Here is a 23,885-nt window from a genome sequence, read left to right on the forward strand (position 1 = left end):
AACCTAGCATATCAGGGGAGGCTTCACCAAGGTCCTGAATGACACAAGAGCAGAGTAGTCATAAGATGATCTACACGCATTTCCCGCCACGAAAGTGAGGTACTACGGTCCCCCATAAATTTTCTATAGGTATTTCTTGCGACCGCTTCTTTCTTCCATGCTTGCGACCATAGCGGTAACGCGGTGACATAGCGGCCGGTCGGTCGGCAGTTGCGAAATAGCTGCTGCTAAACACCCCAGACATTTTTTAAAATCACATTTGTATCTCATCAAAGAGGTTCAAGAGGATTTCTTTTTACATTTTTATATCACAAACGACGCTTCAGAGAGTATCTGTGGTTTTCTCTCCTTCTTTCTTTTGTCCTTTCCTTTTTCCAACTACCGGAAGGCGCGCAATCGAATTGATAAGACAAGAATTCTGGTATTAGTCGCGCCTTTTAGCGCACGCGGCATTGCGGCGCTGTCTGGCCGCCTGTCAGCATTGTGCATCCCTGTAAGTAATTGCTTTATCCATTGTTCTGAAATCGTATTTAGACCTTTCTTTCTGGGAATAATTTGTCAAAACGGATCTCCGAGTGTCGCCTCTTGGCCACTGGATTTTTCTGAAATTATCTTGTCTGCACTCACCACCAGGCGTCACCGGCTTCTGGATCGTTCGAAAATGGCAGCGACTAGGCGGCTGCAAAAAGTGAGTCATTTTCCTCCATCTAACTACGTTTCTGAGCGTCGTAAAGCCACGACAGCATGCGTGTTTACAACATTTGTATAAAGCGCTGGTGTCTGCGTGAAAACTGTTCGTTCCGACGTTCGTCGTGCGTCAATTTGTCCGGTTTCCTCTTCGCGGTGTCTCAAAAAGTAGGCCTAGCCTTCGCTATCGCTGCTGTGGGCCGCACCGCTGCTCTGAAACAAAACGTTTCTCAGCCTTAGTTTGAGTTGCCGTCCTCTCTGTGTTCACGAAAGGCGTCACATTTCTGCACGTCATCAGCTGTTAAGGTGCCAGATAATATTAATCGCTCTGCTCCAATACCCGCTGCATCATTTTGAGCGTCATAGCTGTCTCAGAAATCTCGCAAATTGTTTTATTTAACTGCGATTCCCTTGAGCTGCTCTTGATTCTTTTCTTTCTGTCGCATTGAGAAAACTAAGTTGCCGTGAACTTTGCCTCTCAGACGCTTTAAATCAGTCATTGGTTTCCCTGCTGAAATCATTGATGTTGGGAGGATATATTCATGCACTTGCGCTCTTTCTGGCTATTTGAAAGCTCCGTTATAACTTGTCGTTTTAAAATACGCAGCAAGCGCGAGCCTTGAACTACCGTTTGATGTAGCATGGCAGTCGTACTTCTGAGACATCCTCATGGCAACCGGTTGCATGTGATTTAATTTTCTCTCCATTTTATTTTCTTTAACCCTGAAGAAACGTCGCATCATAACTCGGAATTTTGCGTTGAATTCCTCCCGTTTCGCATCTACAAGCATTGCAATCCGATCGGTAATCGCCGGCGGCTGACGCTTTCGGGGGCGTTGAGCCTGCGCTAAATATAAACGCCGCCCGGCGTGACTCGGAGCAGAGCTGTTGCTCCTGGCTTGTCTCGTCTCGTCTCCTCTCTTACCTTTCACTCACATTTAAGCTGACTTTGGACTTCTCTGTGTCCTCGTGGGTGGTATTAACCTTCTGTTGGTATGTGTATTCATAGGTTGATAGTGACGTGAGCCAGTTCACTGAGTAAAGTTAAGCTCTGCTCTCATCTTTCCCTTTGATGCGAAGTGAGCAAACACATGCAAACACAAGTTAGCCCAATTTTCTTTTCAGCTCAATTTCATTCATTCTTTGTTTCCATCAATATTTTTCGCTCACGGCTAGCAACAACAACATTGGTTTTTCTGTGACAAGGGACCCATAATGTTGTCGCATTACTGCAGCTGAATGTGTTGGGCCAGTTGCATTCAACATCAGAGGCAGGGTTTGCCGTACATGAATGCCTGTCAATCTTGCCACTGTGCTGCTGAAAATGTACTGTCGCTTGAGATGACCCTTCTGGATGGAGTCGCTCCTGCCTGTATGCAGCAGTTAATTTTTTTTTAATGCAGAAATGCATTGTAGGCCTTGCATGCCTGTTTATTATTTGCTTTTGTGCCTGCACAGTAGGACTTCCCAGGAATACAAAGATCACCCATGTGTTTGAATGTGTGCACTACATACACATGCTGATGCAGGTAGGAGGATAGGCTATATATATATATATCCAGATAAACTTGGATAGATAGTAAGTAGTCAACGGAGAAGAAAATAGCTTCAGTACAGTGCAGGGCTTGCCACTATGGCAAATTTGTGGGAATGCACTTCTTTGCACCCATCATTTCGAGTGTCTGCATTTTTTTCTTCTTTTCATAAGTTGCTTTTATTGTCTGAACACATCATCACTGCTCGATTTTCACACGCTCTGTCTTTCAGGAACTCGCAGACATCCGTAAATCGGGAACAAGAGCCTTTCGGGAGATCCAGGTGGATGAAAGCAACATTCTTACATGGCAAGGCCTGATTGTGCCAGTGAGTATTGATCCAATCATTGCAGAATTTTTTTTTTGCAACATCTAATGGAAGCTTTTATGCTTTGTCGCAGTGCTACTACTCATTGGAATAGTTAGTCCTGCAGTGTCTGAAATCTGTTTAAGCGCTTTTGAAGATTAAGCACATAGTTGCGCTTATAACACTTCAGATATATTATAAATGATGTTATGCAATGGCCTTTTAGCCTATTGCAACATTCCCAGAACTTTCATTTCATTCGATAGAATTAGATTTTAGCACTCTACTATATTTTATGGTAGTGAATAACCACCTTGCATTTGATGCATTATGATTTAAGTTGCTGCTGCTCTATTAACCTTCAACTATACCGCTACTACCTGCAGTGTTCAGCTGTTTGTCCGACAGGCTGTGGAGACGTGTGGATGGTGACAATAATCTCTCCATTCACTTATCGCTGCTGCTGCTCTACAGTGCAGCTACAGTGGCCACAGTGCAGTAGTCCTTCATTCCTGAGTCACAACTAACCAGCATTGAAGAACCAAAGAAAAGCTCCCATTTTTTTTTTCGCTTGCAGTCTCTGCTTAATTCATGCTTTCTGCATGATTCACTGCAATCTTCACAATATAACGATAGGTGAGGAAACTATTATCAAAAGATGTAAAGCACATGTGCAGTGCGATTTTCATGTGCCACCATATCATAGTGCCTATGCTTGCGTCCTTTTCTTGTCTTGTCATTGTTGCTACTTCACATTGAAGTATTCACAACTAAGCAGCCAGCCATTACATATATCACATCTGCACCCCCTTTAAAAATAGCCTCTTATATCTTTCTTCATTTCATTGAAAGCAACATTTGGATCATAATCAGTATATTAGTGCATGTGTAGGCTATTACAAGGATTAATTGTTCAGGAGGAGGTCCCAGTGTCGAGTATTGAAATCTGATCCTCTGAATTGAATTCCTTGGACTGAATAGGATACTTTTAGAATTAAAATGAATCGTGTTGCACATTATTAAAGACAAGCAGCTCCTAATTATCTGGCAACAGTATAAATAATAGTCATTGAATCGTATCCACTCTTCCTTTTCTTGGCTACTCACATTATATCTCAATGCATATGTGGAATGCTGCCTGTGTTAGGGATGGAAGTGGCTTCTAGAGATGCAGGTAACTCAGGTTCGAGGGAGAGCATACTGGTGTTCTAGAGAAGTACATTATTTAATGTTAGTTCCCAAAAAGAAGAGCTGCCGCTGTGGCTGAGTGGTTATATCATTCGACTGCTGGCCCGAAAGACACAGGTTCGATCCCAGCCGCAGCGGTAGAATTTCAATGGAGGTGAAATTCTAGAGGCCCGTGTGCTGTGCGATGTCAGTGCACATTGAAGAACCCCAGGTGGTCGAAATTTCCGGGGGACTTCACTACGGCGTCCTTCATAGCCTGAGTCGCTTTGGGACGTCAAACCCCCATAAACCAAACCAATAAGAAGCTTGTGGCCCGAGATTTTGAATCTGCATCAGTCAGTGTTAAAGCAAAATTATGGTCTCATGGATGCAAACAACATGACAGGGCCCGTGTGCATTTCCTATATTGTGTAGGCAACTAAAGGGATCGGAAGCAGTGCACTGATTTCAACTTCCTGCACCAGTTCACTTGACTGCACCAACGCGCTGTGGAAGGCGAATCAATACTTTTCTTTTGCTAGGTAGAAAACACTGCTTTGATTTAAGCATATTAAGCTTGGTTTATTTTGCTACACCAGCCTGCTCGAAAAAGAGGAGGAATGAACAAGCTTATTACTAATCCTTATTTCCCTTCATTTAGAAAAGAATCCCTTCATTTAGAAAAGAATGACTGAAGTCGGCGCGGAGGATATCTTCTTACTGGTCTTGTTTCTACTCTGTCAGATTCCTTGGGTTCATTTCGAATAGACTGCAGCTATAGCATATAGCATAAAAATGAAGTGTTACAGTTTTTTCACTTGAGCAGAAGTTTTTTGTTGCTGTGAACACATTGGACTGCGGCAGGTCTAAATTGTACTGCGAGCCTCCACAGGCTGACAGCACTCAAACAGGCATGGCCAGGATATGATATTTCGATGCAGCTTGGCTGAAGCCCGCATGGTGTACACCACCGTCACTCCTGACAGTACTTTGCCTTTTTGCCACTCATGAGTTGAAACAAGCTTTTAAACTTCAGGTGTAGATTTGGAGACATTTACTATAGTCTATTACCTGGCCTAGTCATTTGTATGAGTGGACTTTTCCCAAAATGATCTTGGCGCGGTACTGCAGCAGGTGGGCATTGCATTTTTTTTTTACTTTTCTTCTTCGATTGGTCTCTGCTATCTCATAAGTGGCTGAGCACATTTAGTGCTTTTATGGCAACATTTTATTGAAATTGGCTTCCTTCAGGTTGCATTTCTGCACATGAGTCTGGTGAGATCGTATGATATGGCTCTACTTTGTAATTTGGCTTTCATTGCGTAATAATATTCACTGGTTTAAATTCTCTAATGCGATTCTTTTGTCACTATCGTCTGCTTGAAATCTGCTATGAATTCAGCTGTTACATAGTTGTACTTGCTTCTTTTCTTTCTGATCAACTTATACTATATTCCATGAACTTTATATTTATAGGCTTTCATTTTTCTGGCTGAAGACTGTTCTTGAAGATGTAGCTGTGCGATCAACTTTCAACCATCATAAACTGTCTCCTTCAGCACTGTACTTTGCTACCAAAAGCTTGAGCAATTCGCTTGCTGCCTTGAAAAGATGTTGGCGGTGGGCTGAAGGGTCCTTGAATATCGCAGTTATTTGATGGTGTGGCATAAGAGAGATTTTTATGTGTTTAAAGTGGGCTGACAGCTTTGTACTGGTACCGGAGGGTTTAGTGTTATTGGCGTGTTCAATGCTCCAGGTTGCCTTTTGTGTAAGCTGAACCTTTTTCTGAGTTGTGGCTGTAAAGTCACACTCTGTAGAAGACTAAATGCTTCAATACTTTTCTCACCTTTCTCTGCAGCTACGTTAAGTCAAGGTGATCAGAACAAAGGTGCACTTAAGGCAAATATCAGCGCACTGCTTACCTATCCTTTTCTGTCTTGACACGTTTAGCAGCTTTTAGTACATAAATTGGTGTGGGCAGTTTAAAAACAAAGTACAGGTGAATAGTCCAGTTTTCAAGCCCTTGATCCTCAAACTAGAGATGCCAGTGGTGGGAATGCTGCGCTAATTGCGCATACCTGTGCCGTTGCATTAAACCTGCTACATGCTCTGCATATTACTTGTTTTTGATGAAGTGCGCTAAGGCTGCACCAAAATACTATTCCAGCAGCCATGGCCAGTGCAAACAGGCTGGAGCTGCCACCGAATGTGCACATCTGCTACCGCCTAATTTGCAGAGGCATGATTAGTTCCTTCTTCCGATATGTGACAAGAAAGATGGCTGACGTAATCTGACCCAGTCCTGTTTCACAACGTACAAAGAAAATATTGCCTTTAAGTGGCTCAAATAGTGCTAAATTTGGGCCCTGCTAGATTTATAGGCCTTTTGTGCAGCATGGTCATATGTCTGATAAGTTAAAATTATAGCCGCGAGAAAGGGTTTGACGTGCTCCACGTCCATGTCCATGGATTTCTGTGCCAACTTTTCAGGGTACAAAAAGTGTGAGAGGGGAGAGGGAGAGGTGCGAAAATTCTGAATTTCAAATTTTGACTACAGATAACTCTGCCTGTAAAAAACACATTAAAAAATTCTTGCTGGAGGATATTTGTAAAGCAGCGTCCTTCAACATCCTAGGCATACCACAACTTTATTGAAAGCCCCATTCAGAGCCCTTTGCATGTTTTAGAAAAGAAACCAGGCCCAAGTGGTATCAAAGAAAACAACTGAAAATGGCGTTTCCCAACATTGTCCAACTTCTTCCACAGAAAAATTTGCATTAATGTTAACAGTACAAAATTTGGCTTAGTTTAGTTTGTTCCACAATAAGTAAATTTAGACGCATTTTAAAAATGTGCAAAGCTGGCCAAAATGGCTGCCCCTGCACAGCTTAAACCTTCGTCGAGCACATAATTTTTTTAAAGCCATGGCATTCTCACTAAGGGCTCCTGCTACAAAACACGAGGAAGCTGCTTCAAAATGCTCTTGGCCATTCCCACCACTTAGATGCACTAAACTTTGAGTATTGTAAACAACTTATTTTTCATGACCTCATTGTATTGCAAATGTCGTTAAAGTCGCAGTCTCTGAATATTTCGTTGGCACTAAATTTCACGAAGCAGAAGTATAGGAGGCCCGTTCTTGTACCTCTTTCAGAAGCCATTGTCACACTGTAACATACAGTGCGCATACAACAAGCATTGGAGGAAGACGGAAGTGCAGTGGGCATAAAGTTAAGAGTACGCATGATGAAGGCATTCACATTGCATGGCTGATTAAAGTTTATAGCGAACTCTTAACAGCTCAGAAACTCTTGTTCAGAATGGAAACTTCGTAGCAGTTATTGTAAAGTAATTGTCTTTCTGTAAGAGTGAATTGTAGCTGGTGGCGCTCAATTCTATCAAGTACATATTGAAGACGGGAGCATCTCCTTGGATAGCGGCTTTTTGCAGGATTATAAGTAGACATTTTGCCAAAATTATTTGCGGGCATAACTTTTTGCGAGTGGCATGCGATTGCGGAAAACACGAAAATTAAGTCGTTTACAATTATTGCCAGCCACTTTCAAAAGTGCACTTGGGTACTTATTTGCCTCTTTTCATCAGTCGTTACACAGGTGGCCAATCATGTTTGTGGCTGTTTTTAGTTTCTGTTAGCTCTCTCCGATCACTTCTGTGGCAGTAGCAGAAAAGGCATGCCCTTATACAAAAGTGAGCACATTCATCACGTTGCAGCAGTCTGGGAGAACTCATACCGTTTACATGCCAATTGCCCCTCACAAACAAGTGTATGAAAGCCAGCTATGAAGTGCAGTGCAGTTCCGTTAGGTTTGTTTTCCACGCTGCGCAGTCACTTCAGTTGCGGAGTGTTCTTTCCTTTTTGCCTTGCCTGTCGCACTGCACTCTTTGTGTGCGCACAATCTCTCGTCTCGAGTTGATGCAAAATATTGTGCTGCCCACCATAACATCACCCGGTAGAAATCAGTAGAATTTGGAATGTGTAAATTCTCCCAAACAGTTGCAGTGCTTCAACATGCACCACTGACAGAATCGTGCCAATGACACAGTGTGGCAACAAATTAAACTTTAAGGGAAGCTGAAACGATTTTCAAATTGCATGAAACGCTGTGGTTGGGAAGCAGGGACTTTGAAAATCATGTGTGTAAATTTTTTCTCCATTCTGTTCGCAAAGTGAGCCGCAATTGCTTGTTAAAAACCCGCCGTCAACATGCCCTCTTTGCTTCTGGAAGCGCCGAATGGGGGGATGGCAGAAAGGGGGAACTGGCGGAAGTGACGCCATTCATGGAGAGTCTGTCGGCCGTCCTGCTTTGCTTGCTGCTTTTTGGCCCGCGCTTTGGTGAGTGACGGATCCATAGTTCGCAAAACGCAGTTCTCAAGCCAGCTGAAATAACGCGCTACGTAGCAACAGAGTCGGTACTGGCCAGAAATCTCCAAAAATCCCCGTAGATGACGTCACGACGATCCCGGGCGTTCGCTCGGCACCCTGAGACGCTGGTGCCCATTTTCTTCCAAAAAACTGCTTTTTGCGTTTATTTTCACCCTTTTAAAAGTGCTTCAGCTTCCCTTTAATATGAGTGGCCTACAATAAATTCTGCACTTGATAAACAATGGATGCTCTTGCTCGCGACCAAAAATGTTGTGAAAATACACTCAACAAGCATTGCACAACATCAGATATGTCTACCTTTGTGTTTGAAGCACCTTGTTTCCCACACTCGTCCGGCCGATCTCCCAGTTTTGTGGTCAAAGCCAATGAAAAGTGCTGAAAAAACAAAAACAAATACGCAGTGCTGGTACACAAGCGAAGCCTTTGGATAGTTTTTGGGTGTTATTAAAGGATGAGAAGGTAAAAAAAAGAACAGAATGTGCTGAAACCGTGCAGTCCCAGTCGTGGTGGATCAAGCTGGGAACACATCTCACGTCTCCAGCAATTTGTTAGGGTTTCAGTACTCATCTAGACAGAAATTGTTGTTGAACCTGCCTCGAAAATTGATTGTATGAAAACAAATTCCCAGTGAGGAAACGATGTAGAAAAGTGCTGCCAGTGGCTGGTGCGGCTAGCGCTCCTCCTGGGAGTACTTAGCAAGCCTGGCACATTTGATGCAGTTATTGCTGTGCACGCCGTACGTTTTTCTGGATCACCGTGGTGTTCAGCCCAGCTGTCGACTGTGGATTCCCATACATAGAGGTGCTAAATCTTTATTTTTCTTTTGCAGGAGAACAGCCCATACAACAAGGGAGCGTTCCGGATAGAGATTAATTTCCCGGCTGAGTACCCATTCAAGCCGCCCAAGATCACCTTCCGCACCAAGATCTACCACCCCAACATTGATGAGAAGGGCCAAGTGTGCCTGCCCATCATCAGCGCCGACAACTGGAAGCCGGCCACCAAAACTGACCAAGGTGAAGACACTTCACCTCTCTTTCTGTCTGCGGTGATAGCTACTTTGTAAGCAATGCTTTGGGGACTGGCCACCCCCACTATCGTGTGAGAGTTGTCGAGAAGCCTAGTACCCTTTGTGTCAAATAATGTGACTCGATGCAAGTGGAAGCGGACCTCTGCTAAGTTTTGTTTTTGTCTACAGTTTGAACGTAGTGGCAGCATGAAATTTTCAAATAGCATGTTAGAATGCTGACCCTAATCTTCTACACTAGCATGCCATGGACAATTATAAAATTTTGCTTTGGTGCTTGTTTTTGTTGCAAAAAGCCAGAAGCCCTGTGCAGTGCCATTTACAGGTGATGTGTGCATTAAAATATACATAAGCCAGCAAGGCTGCTATAGTTAATGGGCCATCATTCGTTCTGTTGCACATGCATTTCTCATAAACACACTGCAGCATGTGATTTTGTACCTTGAAAGGACATCATGATGATGGGGATTTGAACAGGGGGTTGTTTTACGGATTCCAGGATCGAAATTAGTAAATGAAGAGCTTCACACCAGTGAGAATTGGCATCTTGGTTTGGTGGGGAGGGGGTAGTTTGTGTACGATGTCACAGCAAAGAATGAAAATATTTGCTACACAAAACGGACACTGTTTATGATTGCACAAGCAACACATCATATGCGATACTGCAGCAGATAACGCAAATACAGCCCAAGCTCGATAATTAAAACTTCACGAGGCACCAGCACAGTTTGTGCTACTGAAAGTGAGCAGAAAATGTGGTACGCTGCATTTGGGAAACAGTCGGGTAGTGGGATTGACTATATTATCATTTTAAAAAATTCCGTGATCCACCCTTAAGATTTTTTTCACGGAAGCCAACACCTGTTCTAAAGCCCGAACATAGTGGGTGGCACCCCGCATGTCCCAACCTGTGCACCTGAGTCACAAGGGCATGCGACCGCCAGTAAACATGGTCGCAAGACTGGAAAGTCAAGCATTTCGTGACCGTTCTGCGAGTGCTGCTCTTCAGTCAAAATGGTCATGCAACCTTCGCGACACACACACTTCGCAGTCACGGAGGTTGCATTATGGTTCGTGTCGCAAAGCGAAAGTTGCCAGAGCAGTCCCTCTTTGCCAGGTTTTCCATTAATACCCCAAGTTGCAAACTGCTACACCAACGAGCGTGCTTTCTGGCAATATCCTGTTTCAATAATGAACTGGCGTCAACTTTAACCATGGTTTCAGTCTGCTCTTCAACCATTTTGGCACAATCATTCCTGCTGACAGATGGCAGTTTTAAATCACCGCACCACGCAGGCTTAACTTCGTATGGAATGTGATGCAGAGGGCACTGGAAAATTGACACAGACGAGCAGCAAACGTCGGTGAAAGTAGCGAAAGCTCCACTTTGTTCGTTTCATGCATGACCAGGTTTCAGATTGCCCGAAGCGCTGCGACTCGGCTTATTCACTAGCCCTTAGTGCTTTAAGCGATGTGAGCTGGGCAATAATTATTAATTATTTTACTCACCCATCCTAATTTCTGTATCTCTGCACTGGTTGCATCATCAATCGCTTAGCAACAAAAGCTGACACAGCACACTACTGAAACATTCGAAATTTGCAACTGCAAGCAGCAGTCTGGTGCAAATCTCTCGGGTCATGGTATTGCAAACACAAAGAGAGGCCCCCCCCCCCATCGTTCACCCCAACATTAGTTTTCCTGTTCCCCCTGCCTCTCCACATCTTTTCGAAGAGATTGTGCAGACTCTCGTGGATGTGTTGCTTGGTTGACTGTGTGACTAAGCTGCCCAGTCGTGGCGGCATGTAGTTAAAATTATCTGTGGCAGGAAAGATTCGCATTCTATTTTTGGTGGGCTATATTTTGCGTAGACTCCAGTGGAGGGACAGGCCAAGTCGCACAGTTTAAATTGTCCGAAAATTCAAATTAATAAAGTTTGCATTGATGAGCTTTCGCTGTATTCACAAATTCGAAGTGGGCACCATTTATTAGCATGCACAAATAACATGTCAGAAGACCCTCTTCACTTCGTTTTTGCTAGCTAGTCAATTTGTAGCATGATTGCACTTAAACGTTGCTGCATGTCTGCACTGACGTTGTTGTGATGCTTGCTTTTCATGTGTAATGCATATCTTGAAAATGCATGTTCACGTGCGTGTATTATCAAACACTGTAGTAAATTCTTATCGCCCTTTCGTAGAGCAGCAGAAGCATTCTAGCTGTCCGAATCTAAAATGTTTCAATATTCACGATGGCATCCTTTGCCCTCATTGCAGCTTTTTGTAAATTCTCCATCAGGTCATTTTCAGCATCAGCACTTTCATGAGTGAAACAAGTTGCATATGACTGGAAAGCAGCCACGAGCCATGCGACGGGAGCAGACTCGGGAAATTAAAAGTGGCACTGGGGTGTGCCTAAATGTATCATTACTGTCTCTTTGTCAACTGCAGATGCTATCCCCAGTGTTGCAAAGTCACCCAGCAACTTAATGGAGAATAATGGAATCTCTTCCCACCCGGCGCAGCAGTGTACCACATGATACAGTCAAGCCCACATATAACGGCCCCACTTAAGATGAACTTTCACTTGTAACGAACGAGACCTGCGCGACCGTCAAAATATATATTATTTCAGTAGCACAAAATCAAACGTATAATGAAAGCCATTAAGCCCTGCTGATCGGTTACAGCGAACGGACGGCGTAAACCCAGCGCCATGATGCGAGATAACCTGCCTCCAACCCCGTGTGCGCCCTGGCGGTATGTTTTCCCGAGCCTCATCACAGGCGAACTGCCCTCCCCGTTTTGTGCCACTCTCAAGCGAGCTACCCTTTCCCCGCCGACGTGCCTTCCAAGGTCGCCCTCCTTTCAACTCCGCTCCCCTCTTCTCACTCTTGCAAATCCGTGCGTGTCCTCCACGATCAACAGCACCGCTGCCGGCGCTGATCGCGGAGGCCACACTCCGTGAAGCAGGCCTTTCGTGGGAGCCAAGAAGTGGCTGCACTGACGCTCACGGGCGCCTCTTCAATGGTCTCTCCGCTGGTACTGTGCGTCTGTATCTTTAGCTTGATTGCCGCTTGTGCACATTGCACGTCTACCCCATCATGCGCTTTTGTCACTCTAGTTGCGGATTGGACGTTTCGTTGGCTTCGTTCAAATCTCGGATCCTCGTAACTCAGGATAGCGGACGGGAACACCGTGCCCATTTCCATTGTATTTAGCGGTGGAGATGATGAAAACGGCCTGGGTGGAGGTGATGGCGACTTGCGTGCGGAGCTGCTTCCGCAAGGCCGGCTTCGTCGACACAGCGCCTGATGCCGAGCCTGATGCTTAGGAAGATGACCAGCCCGGCGGCGATTTGTGGCAGCGTGGCGTCAACTCCGACATGGGGGGTCATGAAGTTGGTTGGAATGATTTCACTTCCGTCAACGACGACGCCGACACCGCAGAACCGTGCACGGACGAGGGCATCGTTTCTGAAGTGCAGGACGAGAGTAACGTGGAGGAATCGGATGAGGAAGAAACTTCAGAGCCAGCACCAGTAAGCCCGCCTGTAGCTATGGTCTACATGAAGGGCCTCACACAACTTGTCAATGCCAAGGGCCTTCGGTGAAGAGCACGCTTCTGCTTTAAATAAACTGGAAACCTCCCTCATCAGATCTGCGCTGCAAAAACAGACGTCCATCACGGACTTTTTCGCAAAGAAAAAATTTTGTGTTTTTACTAGCAACTGTCTTCAAAGCTGTGGTCCACTTACTACGAACTTCAGCATACAACGAACGGACGCCGCGTGACACTCATGTTCATTATAAGTGGGCTCTGCTGTATATGCTTCATGGAGTGCTGCTATTTGACACGTCGCTTTGCGCTCACCGCAGGTGGCTGCTTTCCACCAGCATGATAAATGGCCCAAATTTGTTGAGCCGCAACTGATATGGCTATTACTGATGGCTGGCTACAAATCTCTAATTGCATTCGGGCGCCTATCAGTAATAGTTAAGAAGTTAACAATTAGAATTTGGTCAGTCACTTTACTAGTTAACATTATTCGCCTGTTTCTTGACGTCCACCAATACTGCTACTATTATTATGCCGCAAAAGGCTGCTCTTTACCTCAAAAATACTATGTTTAATTCTATTTTTTAAAGTTAGTGGTGAACTTTCCTGGAACGCCTGGTATGACCATTGTTATTGTTCTGCATGAGTCAATCCTTGCTTCCTCTCCACTACCAGGTGTACTTTAACATAGTCTGCTGCACAGCCAATCTTCTGGTGCCTGCTTACTCTGAAAAACATACTCCATATCGTTGAGCAATGCCTCCTTCCCTTTCGGCCCCAGCTGTTTTCAGCGTTATCGAAATTGCATCAGGACTTGTTGCTGTATTTTTGGGATTCCAATCCAGTGCTGTCCCCCAATCTGGGTTCCCCATACTCAAATGTTCGTCTTCCATCTTCAGCGTTGCAGCGTCTGCTGGCTTAGACAGTGCCCTTATATTTTCTCTAATTTCTCACGAATTACCACATCAATGTAGTCAAAAGCCATGCTCCCTTTTAGGTTGTTGCCTTCCTTATCCTGTATAAAACCATGTATGCGTTCGGTCTTCCTACCTAAGCGATTCATGATTCCAAAATTTCCTCGGACCATGCCTGCTCTTTTCTCTCACCTCCACCATCCAACGAAATACATTCATTTAACCAATGGTAGTTGGTCGCCATGCCTGTTGGGTGGTGTCCTTATTCCTGAACTCCTTTGGCTGTTGCTATCTTGCGCCCACTCATTCAGCTGTTGCTGGGCTTGTGGGTTTGTGCTGGACAGAACAGCCTCCTAAGAGGAGAAAGTGGGATGGAGGATAGGTGGCTGGTGCTCTGCTTAGTCTGAGCATTCTCATAGGGAGTGGAAGAGTGTGGGTGTAGGGCTGCTGCATGTTGGGCAACATCCAGGATATTGTGTAGGGAAGAAGAGGTTTTTGTGGTAGAGGTTTGGCGAAGTGTTTCTCTGAAGCTGGTGCCAGGCTATGGCGTCCGTTCTCTTGAAGGATTTTTATGGGCGAGAGGTGTGCTTTTGTGGTGCCTGTATTGTGGTGGTGTTCAAGGATGATTGTATATGTTAAAGGTTCTGTGGGTAGTGGTGTTGTGTTGTTCTCTTTGTCTATAAACCCGTGGCCAGATGTCCTGGTGCCTCCCTCTATTGCCTAGCGAGTCATGTCTTAGGCGAGTGCATAGGCACGCTCATTGCCAGAAAGGGAAGTATGGCCTGCTATTCTGACAATTCAGTTGAGGGGATGTGTGTCCGTGTAATGCTGTTGGAGCATGCGTCGCACCTGTGTTGATACAGTACATCTCAATGATAGGAATTCCGGGAGATCCCAAAAAAAATTCATGTCATCCCAGATTGGTACAATCCAAAACAATCAAAGTTGAACATGAGAATGAAACACCCATTTATATAGCTCAATTATTTTTGGCCGAAAAAGTCTGTGATACTTGTTTGCACCTTCTTGGCTTCTGGGTATCTTGCGGCGTTCATGTAAAGGACATATGGATCTTCCCCGAATTGTCGCTCGAGCACCTCAACACAGGCTTGCTTCCTTCCTACGTTGTGCTCATAGTGCATGTTTCTCATTCCGCCTTTTCACATCTGTTAGCTCGTGGATATGAAACATGTTGTCAGTACATGTACCATTTTCTATCCACCTCCTCCTGACTATGCCCGGCCTTTATCTGCTCCAGCCGTCGTGGTGGCTCACTGGTTACAGCACTCTGCTGCTGACTCGAAAGACGCAGGTTTGATCGCGGCCACGGCGGTTGAATTTCGATGGAGGCAAAATTCTAGAAGCCCATGTACTGTGCAATGTCAGTGCACGTTAAAGAATCCCAGGTGGTCGAAATTTCCGGAGCCCTTCACTATGGCGTCCCTCATAGCCCGAGTTGCTTTGGGACATTAAACCGCATAAACCAAACCTTACCTGCTCCATGCTGCCTCAATTCCTTTCTCTTGAGTTCAGTTGCCTCTTTAATTTCTACGTTCCACCAGTTTCGAGGCTTCTGTCTGCCTTTCCAGTAGTTCTTTTGTTCCAACTTTCCACTTTTTCCTACTTAGGCCAATTAGTTCATCATATCCCCTTTCTTGCGTTGCAGATTATGCTACTTCATTCTTCGCTCATTCCACCACTTGTTTGCTGGTAAAAAAGTTTTCAGATGTCACGCCCCCTATCCAATTTAGGCTCTGTGAAGCAGGAGCTGCGTTTCTCATGCATGTCGCATCCCCACCAGAACAACCTGCTAGTGTGTTGGGGCTTTTTTTATTTATTCTTTTGCGGATGCTTCTCTTTGCACCTGTGTGCAGCATAGAAGCCATCACAGCGGGAAACTACAGCTGCATTCTAGCTTTTCTTGTCGCGTGCCCTTAGGTTCGGATAACTATTATGATCGCACATGTATGTTTGGTAACTGTATTATGCGATGAGGACTTGTTGAAAGTTTGAACGTAGTCTCCAGAAAGTCGCTTTATCAGCTAACATATTGACCGGAAGAAAAATAGTGTAACTTTAGGGGACATTTTTATTGTCCGCAATTTTGAGCATACAAATCGGGAACATATCAACGAAACTTTACAGTACTGCTGTTGTAGCTAGGTGTACTCAAGCTAGCTTGTGGTGTGCAGTACCTCATCCATCTTCATCAAGGTTGTTTTATAGGGACACTGAGGACAAATTGAAAAGAGAGCGAAGACAAATGTGTTACCAAGTCTCAACAATGATGATCCCACTTTCACTAAAAGCGTAGTTTTTGTAGGTCAGAAAACCTAAAAATTGGCAGTGGCTTAGTTAAGACATAGCTTGGTTAGCCTTGTTTAATCTTGATTGCAAGTTCAGGTTAGTCTGGTTGTCTGGCTAGTTGCTGTCAGGTAGTTTGTCACTCGGTTGGTCACTTGACCAGTCACATGGTTTGTCACGTGGTGCAGTGCGAGCACGGCGAAACTGCGAGTTCGCGGCCAATGTAGCTTTCGCTACAAAAAAAATGAAATGCAGGTGTCACTGTCACTGGCCAATTTCGCGAGTGTGGCACAAATTGCAGGGGCTAGGCTACACCACCATTCGCTTCAAAACAGTGATCGCAGTCTTTTTCAATGTGGACATCACAAATTTGAGTCTAGTGGTGGGAAAAATCTTTAAATCAGCATGCGCGGAAAGAGCCGTGCAGTCAATTTTTTACAAGGAGTGAAAATTAAATGGAGTTGTCAGTGTCCCTTCAGTGCAGGCGTGCATTCTAGGGCTTCTGTAGCAGTACTTTGGGACAACACTTGTGTCCGTACTGCAGAGCACCCCATGTCTTGGTGCGCCCATGCGCTCACCCGTAGCACCTAAAAGCCCCCCAATGAAGCAAAAGTAACGAAAAGCTTTGTTCTGGCTTCCCACCTCTACTAGACCGCCGCCGGGTAACCGAGCCTCCCATGGGCCGAGGCGTCGTGGTCACGTGTTAGCATGCGCTTTTTTGCTTCGCAGCCGGTGCCATTGCCGGGGTAGAAATCGCACTTCGTATTCTGTTTGTGCGACAGAGTTTTGGCGGGAAGCGTATCTCAAGCTTTGACGGTTTCTAGGCGCTGCGGTGATGCCAAGCTTTTGTTGTGCTTAAGGGTGCAACAACTGAGGAGGAAGTGGGAAAAGGTTTCCCGTCATTCCGTCCGGAAAAAGCAATGCGGCTCACCGAAAGGTTTGGCTTCGTAAGATAGGCCAGGAAAACATTGATTATGTGCTGGATCCGCGTCTTTACGATGAGAGTGGCTGTTCTTCAGTTGTTGAATTTTTTTTCCGGGGGATTTGGTGTGAAGCGCGAGCGACTGCATTGTTAATGCCGTTTGGCACGGTTGTAGATGGATTCGTTCGTTCACGGGCTACAAAAGCCATGCTTCTCATTGTCTTAGCTCCGCCGTTCACGCTGCTGGCTCTGCAGGTGTAGCTTTGATGTCGCAGGCATTACGTGGCATATTGGTTTGGTTTTAGTCTGGCCCGTTCGCGGGCTGGGCTCAAAACTTGCGCTTCATGTTGTTTGAGCTCCACCGTTTACACTGCTCACGGTGCAGGTCTAGCTTTCATGCTGCACACATCGCTGGACGTATTTGTTTTGTTGCAGCTGGACTCCTTCGCTCACGAACTCGACACTAAAGAGGCAGTTCTCGCTTTCATGTTGCGCGCGTTGCTGACCGTATTTGTTCTGGTACTGTTCATACCAAAATTGGCCGTTACTGTGCCTAGGCACAGTAACGGCATCTATAGCACAGTAACGGCAGCTATTGCTTGAATACTTCATATCTGCTTGGTTAATACTTGAGAATGCAAGTGAGGACCTCTGTTAAACGTAGTTGCATACATTTTCTCCTTGTGTTTTTAATTTTCGCTTCAAACAACTTTCTATACGAACAACGTTTTGCTTCAAAGAGGGCTGAGTAAATTAGATTTTTTGGTTTTTTAGCGCTTGATTTTTTTCACGCTGCTTCGACCGAAAGCGATTAACTGCGGCAGTTCAAGCTGCTGCGCGTTATTCATGGCTATTACAGGGAAGACAATGTCCTCTTATAAGCCATTATTGCATATGCTGACCCAAGGTGACAATCACTTAAACAAACAACATTGTAGTGAGTCATGCAGACCAGTAGCTGCGCGAAGCAGCCGTTAAAAGCTTTTTTATTGCCGTTAATCAGCCCAAACAATTCACCCTACATCAGAATTCTGGTTACAACCGTGTTGCAGTGTGCAACTAGAGCATCGTATTCACTTGTTTACAAACAAACAATTAAGGGCTACCATCAGTCGGATCCTTTTAACGTTAGCCTGCGAGGTATTCGAGGTATAGTAACTCCAAAATAACCGCTAAGCTTTCCTGCGCTACAAAAAAAAATATGAGTAGCCGCCTACGCACAGCCGATTACACGAGCAAATGCACCTTTGAGAGAATATATTTTGGCAGCATTACACTGCCATCCATTCAAATAAAGCCTAGGCCCTAGCATGTCTAGTTGTATGTCAGTCCACTTCCTCTTAGCAGAGCTAAATTTTGAATAATATTGGGCAAAAGACGGCGGTCGAAAAACAACACTCCAAGGATGTTCACTGCTATGCCGCGAGCTCGCTTGCTCATGCCACTTTCACCTTGTGCACCGCAATCAAAGTGATCGCAGTACAAAAAGTTCTGATAAAGCAGTGTTTTGTGGGTCGGGGCATTTGTTTAGGTAACTATATTTTTTTTTATCTCCCATGCCATGATCTCGCTGCTGCTGAATCGAAGACAGAAAATGCCACAATTGAATCGGGCTCATGGTCCACTGCGTGCCAAAGCACGAGCGTTGGGAAACAACACTGAGGATGGAATGCGAGCTTGCTTGCGCGCGCCACCTCCACCACGTGCACCGCAATCAAAGCGATCACAGTACAAAAAAAATATTGATAAAGCAGTGCAATGTTGCTTGGGGCAGTTATTTGAGTATCTAATTTTTTACTCTCCCATGCCATGATCTCATTTCGACAGTAGCCTAGGCAGAAAACACACGCACGGTCTACTGCGTGCCAAACGGCTAGTGTTGGGAGCGTCTGCTAGCTTCCCCCTGCCTAAGTGCCGCCACTGTCGGCGCCCGGGAGGAGCTGAGAGAAGGATCACCAGCATAGGAGGAGGAGGGAGGAGATGTCATTACATTTAGTTCATTGAGGGTCTTTAGGAGCACCTACCCAAGGTCACCTTTCGGCTTATAAGTGTGCACTGCAACCATATAGGTAGTAGATGCAGACAACCTCGATGGGATGCATGGAGTTTTGGTAGGAATGCGTTTCTGCAGTAGTTGTACATTACTTTTTGCATGGGCATCTGGTTGTTTCTTTTTGTGTTCCTCTTTTTCTTTTCTTTTTTTCTTTTTCTTATCCATCCAGTGTTGGTATAGATTGGTCGCTGTTGTTCTCATATGGTCAGCATGCTAAATGTTATGATTGGCATTGTCTTCCCTAGAATTGCAGCAGGTGCCACTGATGTTGCCTGCAGCAAACGATATCAAAGCAGCTTATTAACTGAGGCCAGCTATATTAAAGAAATGCGGTCATGCCTTGCTACCACTGTGGTGGCTTAGTGGAAGGGGCTTTTGGCAGCTGAGCACAAGGTCACAGGTTCAACTCTTATCCATGGTGACTAAATGCAACACATGCCTGTGGGCTGTGCAATATCAGAGCATGTTGGATTCGTGGTCGTAATCCATAGCCCTCCACTACAGTGTCTTGGCCCATGTGCAGCTTCAGGACGTTAACCTGAACATATTATACCCTACAGAAAACTAAATTTAGGCATGTAAATGTGCTCTGTCACACACCTGAAATGCACTAAACTTGCAGTGATGAATTTGGACCATATTGGGTCCTGCTGTCACACCACACTCCACCTCCTTTGGTGTTTGTCAGCTTTTATGAGGAAATTTATGGAAGAAGCATTATACTGATAATGCCTTCTGTTTTTGTTTGCTACTGCCCGCGCAGCTATGGGAATTTTTGACTGTAGCGAAAAGCTGCCGAATAATGTAAGCCTATTCTGGGGTGCCATAGTTCATAAAGCACCATGCAGCCATTTTAGTAAACGTAAAAGAACATCAGTGTGAACACCAGCTCAATCTGCAAACCATAAGCTTTGTACACAAACATTTAGTGGGATAATTGTGAAAGTATTCCACGCAGTTATCCTAGAAGGTTTCATAGTTTAGGACAGGGTTAATATTGGAGAGACATGGGAGACACCTTTGCCCTGCTGTGGTCATTGTCAGGCTGATGATGATGACTTTTCGTTTATGGGTAACATTCTTAAATGTAATGTCAACATCATACTCGATACAAGGTGCTACATATGTATTATGGGTAAGCCCATGCTACCACCAAATGTTACTGTTTTTTTCTTCCTGTTCGAACCAGACCGCAGCGACCACATTTCATTGGAAGCAAAGTGCAAAAGGTGCCCATGTGCAATGCAATGTCAGTGCACGTTAAAGATGCTCAGGTGGCCGAAATGATTCCCGAGCCCTCCTGTATGGCACCTCTCTCTCCTTTCACTCCAACCTTCCTCCCGTCCCTTACTGCACCATTTCCCCCTCAAAAAAAAAAAAAACGCTAATTTATCACTCTGCACAGACACTTCACTGCTGTGTGCACAGAATTTTTTTTTCAGTGGGTTTAAACTTGGAAGGCAGCACCAGCAAGACTGCGGCTTGTGTGCTGACTATGCTGTTCTGAGCGTTGCCGCAGCACATTTTCTTAGTTTCTCTCTGATAATCCGGTTTTACAGAGTTGGCAGCGTGACTTCAGTTGCTGAAAATGTTGTAGTTTGACTAATAGCTTACAGTTTTGTCATTTTTGGTTTTACTTCCAGTTGTGCCTCACACATTAGAATTTTATTTAGCATAAACTCACTATATATATTTAAAAAAAACATTGCTGCCAGTTTTGCAGAACATTGTTGGCTGCTCACTTGGTTTTCTGTTTTTCTAGAATGGTGTTATTCTGATTCCGTGGCACGCGTTGGGGCTGCGGCCACACCTCAAATAGATGACGGGTCGCAAACACAAGGAGAATGAAAACTTTATTCAAGCATTTACAAACTTGTAAAGACGCGGTGCTGCCACAGTCGTGCAGCGCGGTTGAAAGAACGAATGAGTCACAAGTCACCTAACATGAAACTCTGGGAGTGGGACCTCTTCAGAGGGTGAAAGAATGCAGGCGAGAGTGAAGGCGCTCGGGGAGAAGGAAAAAAAGAGCGAAGAGGAGAGGAGTCCAGTGTTTGCAGATGATGCCGGCACCTGGGTGGGAAATTCGAACTGAACTCGGGACAGCACAGGTGTTTCAAATAGAACTGTTGCACATTTCAGCACGTAAGGGTAGCTGGGTTGTGCGCCTGTCTTTATTTATGTTCATTTAAAGTTCAGGAATTATCTATCCTTTTGTGCAGGAAAGGTATTGTGACAAAGATATTTAGCGGAGCCAGTGTTTATCCTGTGTCCTTTGTGCGTTTTTTTTTTTTCACACATTGCTACAGATTTCTCTTGTAAGAGGGCAAATAGTATTTTGTATATGTGTTTTGCATTTTACTTTTCTAAACTGAATCAAAAGGGCCTAATGCAGCTTTTGATACTGAATTCAGTGGTCAGTGAATCAGGTTGCATTTTGGAAGTAATGTTTTAACTGTGTGTAAGGAGTTGCTTGTAGAGTATAGCAGACCATGCTGTTTTCTCCAAATTGACGAAAGGTGACATTAATCAGTAAGCCAGAGAAAATATGGGACTAGATTAGCATTGTTTGGAAAGGGCAGCACGTTAGCATAGAATGAACAGAGTTTATCAAAATTAGCTATAAACAGATGTGGAGCAAAAGGGGCAACTTAATTGGTACTGCCCGTTTAACAACTCAAGCTGAAGAACAGCATTGCAGTGGAAGGAGCATCTATTTAGAGATGCTTCTATAAAAGCGTTTGGCGATGCGTGTTATACCCGTCAAGCGACACAGTGTGTTGGTCGCAGAAGAGCGCAGTCTTGTTGTAGTGCGGTCACAGAACAGACTTTGCTGGCAGAGTGGTAATCTCACTATAGTAGCAGCTTCAGAGGCACAATCTGTAATGCATAAAAAAAGCACACACATGTGTAATTTTCTTGTAACATTGTTTTTAATACATATCTTTGTTATGGCAACAACAAAGCAATGCAACAAAGAAACTAGATCAGATACAGCTACTTTCCACACCACCATGTTCTTCGATGTCAGAATTCTGGATAGGCTAAGAACCTTCCTTGGCCAGCCTTGACGTGCAATAGCTTAAAAATGATTAATGTTTATTTTTTATTGTTGAAAAAATTATCTAATTATTTGTGTTACTGCATAAAGCAATGTATTTTCAGGATTTTTGCTTCCTTGTCTACATTTTCAAAAATCTCTCATTGTCAGTTTGTTGTTGTTGAGTATTTTTTTAAGTATGAGTGACACTCCGCTTCCCCATTTTGCACCAGGAGCCTAAAGTGTCAAAGTGCCTAAGCCCACTCCCCATGAGTGCATTAACTTGCATGCTCGACAGTGGTATTAGTACAGGATATAAAATGTGCTCAAAAGTTTGTTGAAACATATTTCATTATTTCAAGTAGTTTTGGGTTCCTCCATGGTGGCACGGGTTGTAGCCATGTTTTGATGGAGGAAAAATTCAAGGAATCTGTCTGCTACGTGGACGTTAAAGAACACCAGGTGGTCGAAATTAATCTTGAGCCCTCCACAACAGCTTTCCTCATAGCCATTGTTGCTTTGGATCACTAAACCCCATAGACCATACCACATACCAACCAAGTAGTTTAGGATATTAACTTATAGGAAATCATGCTGTTTCCACACCTTTCGCTTTCTCATTAAGCTCTATTTGTAACGCCTTTTTTTATTTTCAACCCTTCTGTGTGCAGTGATCCAAGCCCTGATTGCGCTAGTCAACGACCCTGAGCCAGAGCACCCGCTGCGCGCGGACCTTGCTGAGGAGTACAGCAAAGATCGGAAGAAGTTCCTCAAAAATGCCGAGGAGTTCACCAAGAAGCACTCCGAGAAGCGGCCGCCCGACTAAAAGGAAGCCCAGCCGCCTAGTGCGCATGCCAGACACCCTGTTGTAACTCTAAATGTGCTGCTCATGGGCGGAAAGAGAAGCGGAAAAACAGGGGCACAAAAAGAACCGTGGGTGTTTAAAAATTCCTTAGCACTGGTTTCATTTGAGGTGTGCTTGTTCTCTTCTAAATCTCTTAAACCATCTTGTGCGCTTACACATGAAGAGTGCGAATGCTTGATTTCCCACAGCTGGATCACTTGTCGAGGCCTCGCAAGCCCTGCAGCCAGATGTGGGGCTACTTCCTTGTTTTCCTGCCTTACTTCCTACAAGTTTGCAGCAGGCTGCCTTAAGTCTTGGTGGTGATGCGCTTTTGTTTGGTCCTCCTCCACACAGCGCAGCAGCAGGTTTGCTATGATTTCTTGCTTAGCTTAGCTCTGACACCACTTTTGAGAGCTGTTCACCTGGATTCAGTTGTGCATTTGTAATTTTACTTAGTTTGTGGCTCTTGGTGTCTTTCTTTGTCTCATTTGTTTGTACAAAAGAGCAGGCGAGCCTTCATTGGCATCCTTTTTTCGTTTCTCCATATGGAAAGTGGGCACTGTGGAGGTGCACACACATCTAGGCAATTTGCAAGGGTAGCTTAAAGATATTGCCGACGTAGGAAAACTCAAAAGGCCCATTGGAGCCTGTTAATTTTCTCTTGTCGTTGCACCAGTTGTGGTGTGTTGGCACGTCGAAGACAAGTGGAAGAAATCTTTTACCTGTCGCAAACTCGGTGCTTGCCTTTTGTGGTACCCAAGTGGGTAGGTAGCTTGTGGTGCAGCACTCTCTTGGCCTTAAACCTTTGGAGACACATGCACAACAGCACAATTAGCTGTGTTAATTGCGACAGGGAGAAGCAGATAGAGCGTGACCTTAAAAACCTATGTTTTCCTTAGACTTCCCCTGCCACACCAACACTCTTGCAACACTCTTGCTAGTGTCGTACGGCGATGACATCCTGACATAGTTTCTTGATTGATTGATGTTCTCTTTTGTATGTTGTGATAAGGTAGGCCTCTCTTGTATTTCGTGTGATGCGTATGGTTAATCTGAGCTTATTATTTTTGTTTTTATAATTTTGAAATAGACAAAAACGAATAAATCATTGATTTGTTTTACTGTG

At 44.6% G+C, this 23,885-nt stretch overlaps 1 protein-coding gene across 1 annotated transcript; it reads left to right on the forward strand.

The window, feature by feature from the left end:
* Positions 1-408: 408 nt before the first annotated feature.
* LOC144120924 (ubiquitin-conjugating enzyme E2 L3) lies at positions 409-23,885 on the forward strand. Its single transcript, XM_077653736.1, has 5 exons — positions 409-493; positions 634-688; positions 2,455-2,550; positions 8,931-9,117; positions 22,587-23,885. Exons 2-5 carry the CDS (start codon positions 662-664, stop codon positions 22,739-22,741), a joined length of 465 nt encoding a protein of 154 aa, XP_077509862.1. The 5' UTR covers positions 409-493; positions 634-661; the 3' UTR covers positions 22,742-23,885.

This window comes from Amblyomma americanum, chromosome 2 (assembly GCF_052857255.1).
Source record: "Amblyomma americanum isolate KBUSLIRL-KWMA chromosome 2, ASM5285725v1, whole genome shotgun sequence".
Classification (NCBI taxonomy): domain Eukaryota; kingdom Metazoa; phylum Arthropoda; class Arachnida; order Ixodida; family Ixodidae; genus Amblyomma; species Amblyomma americanum.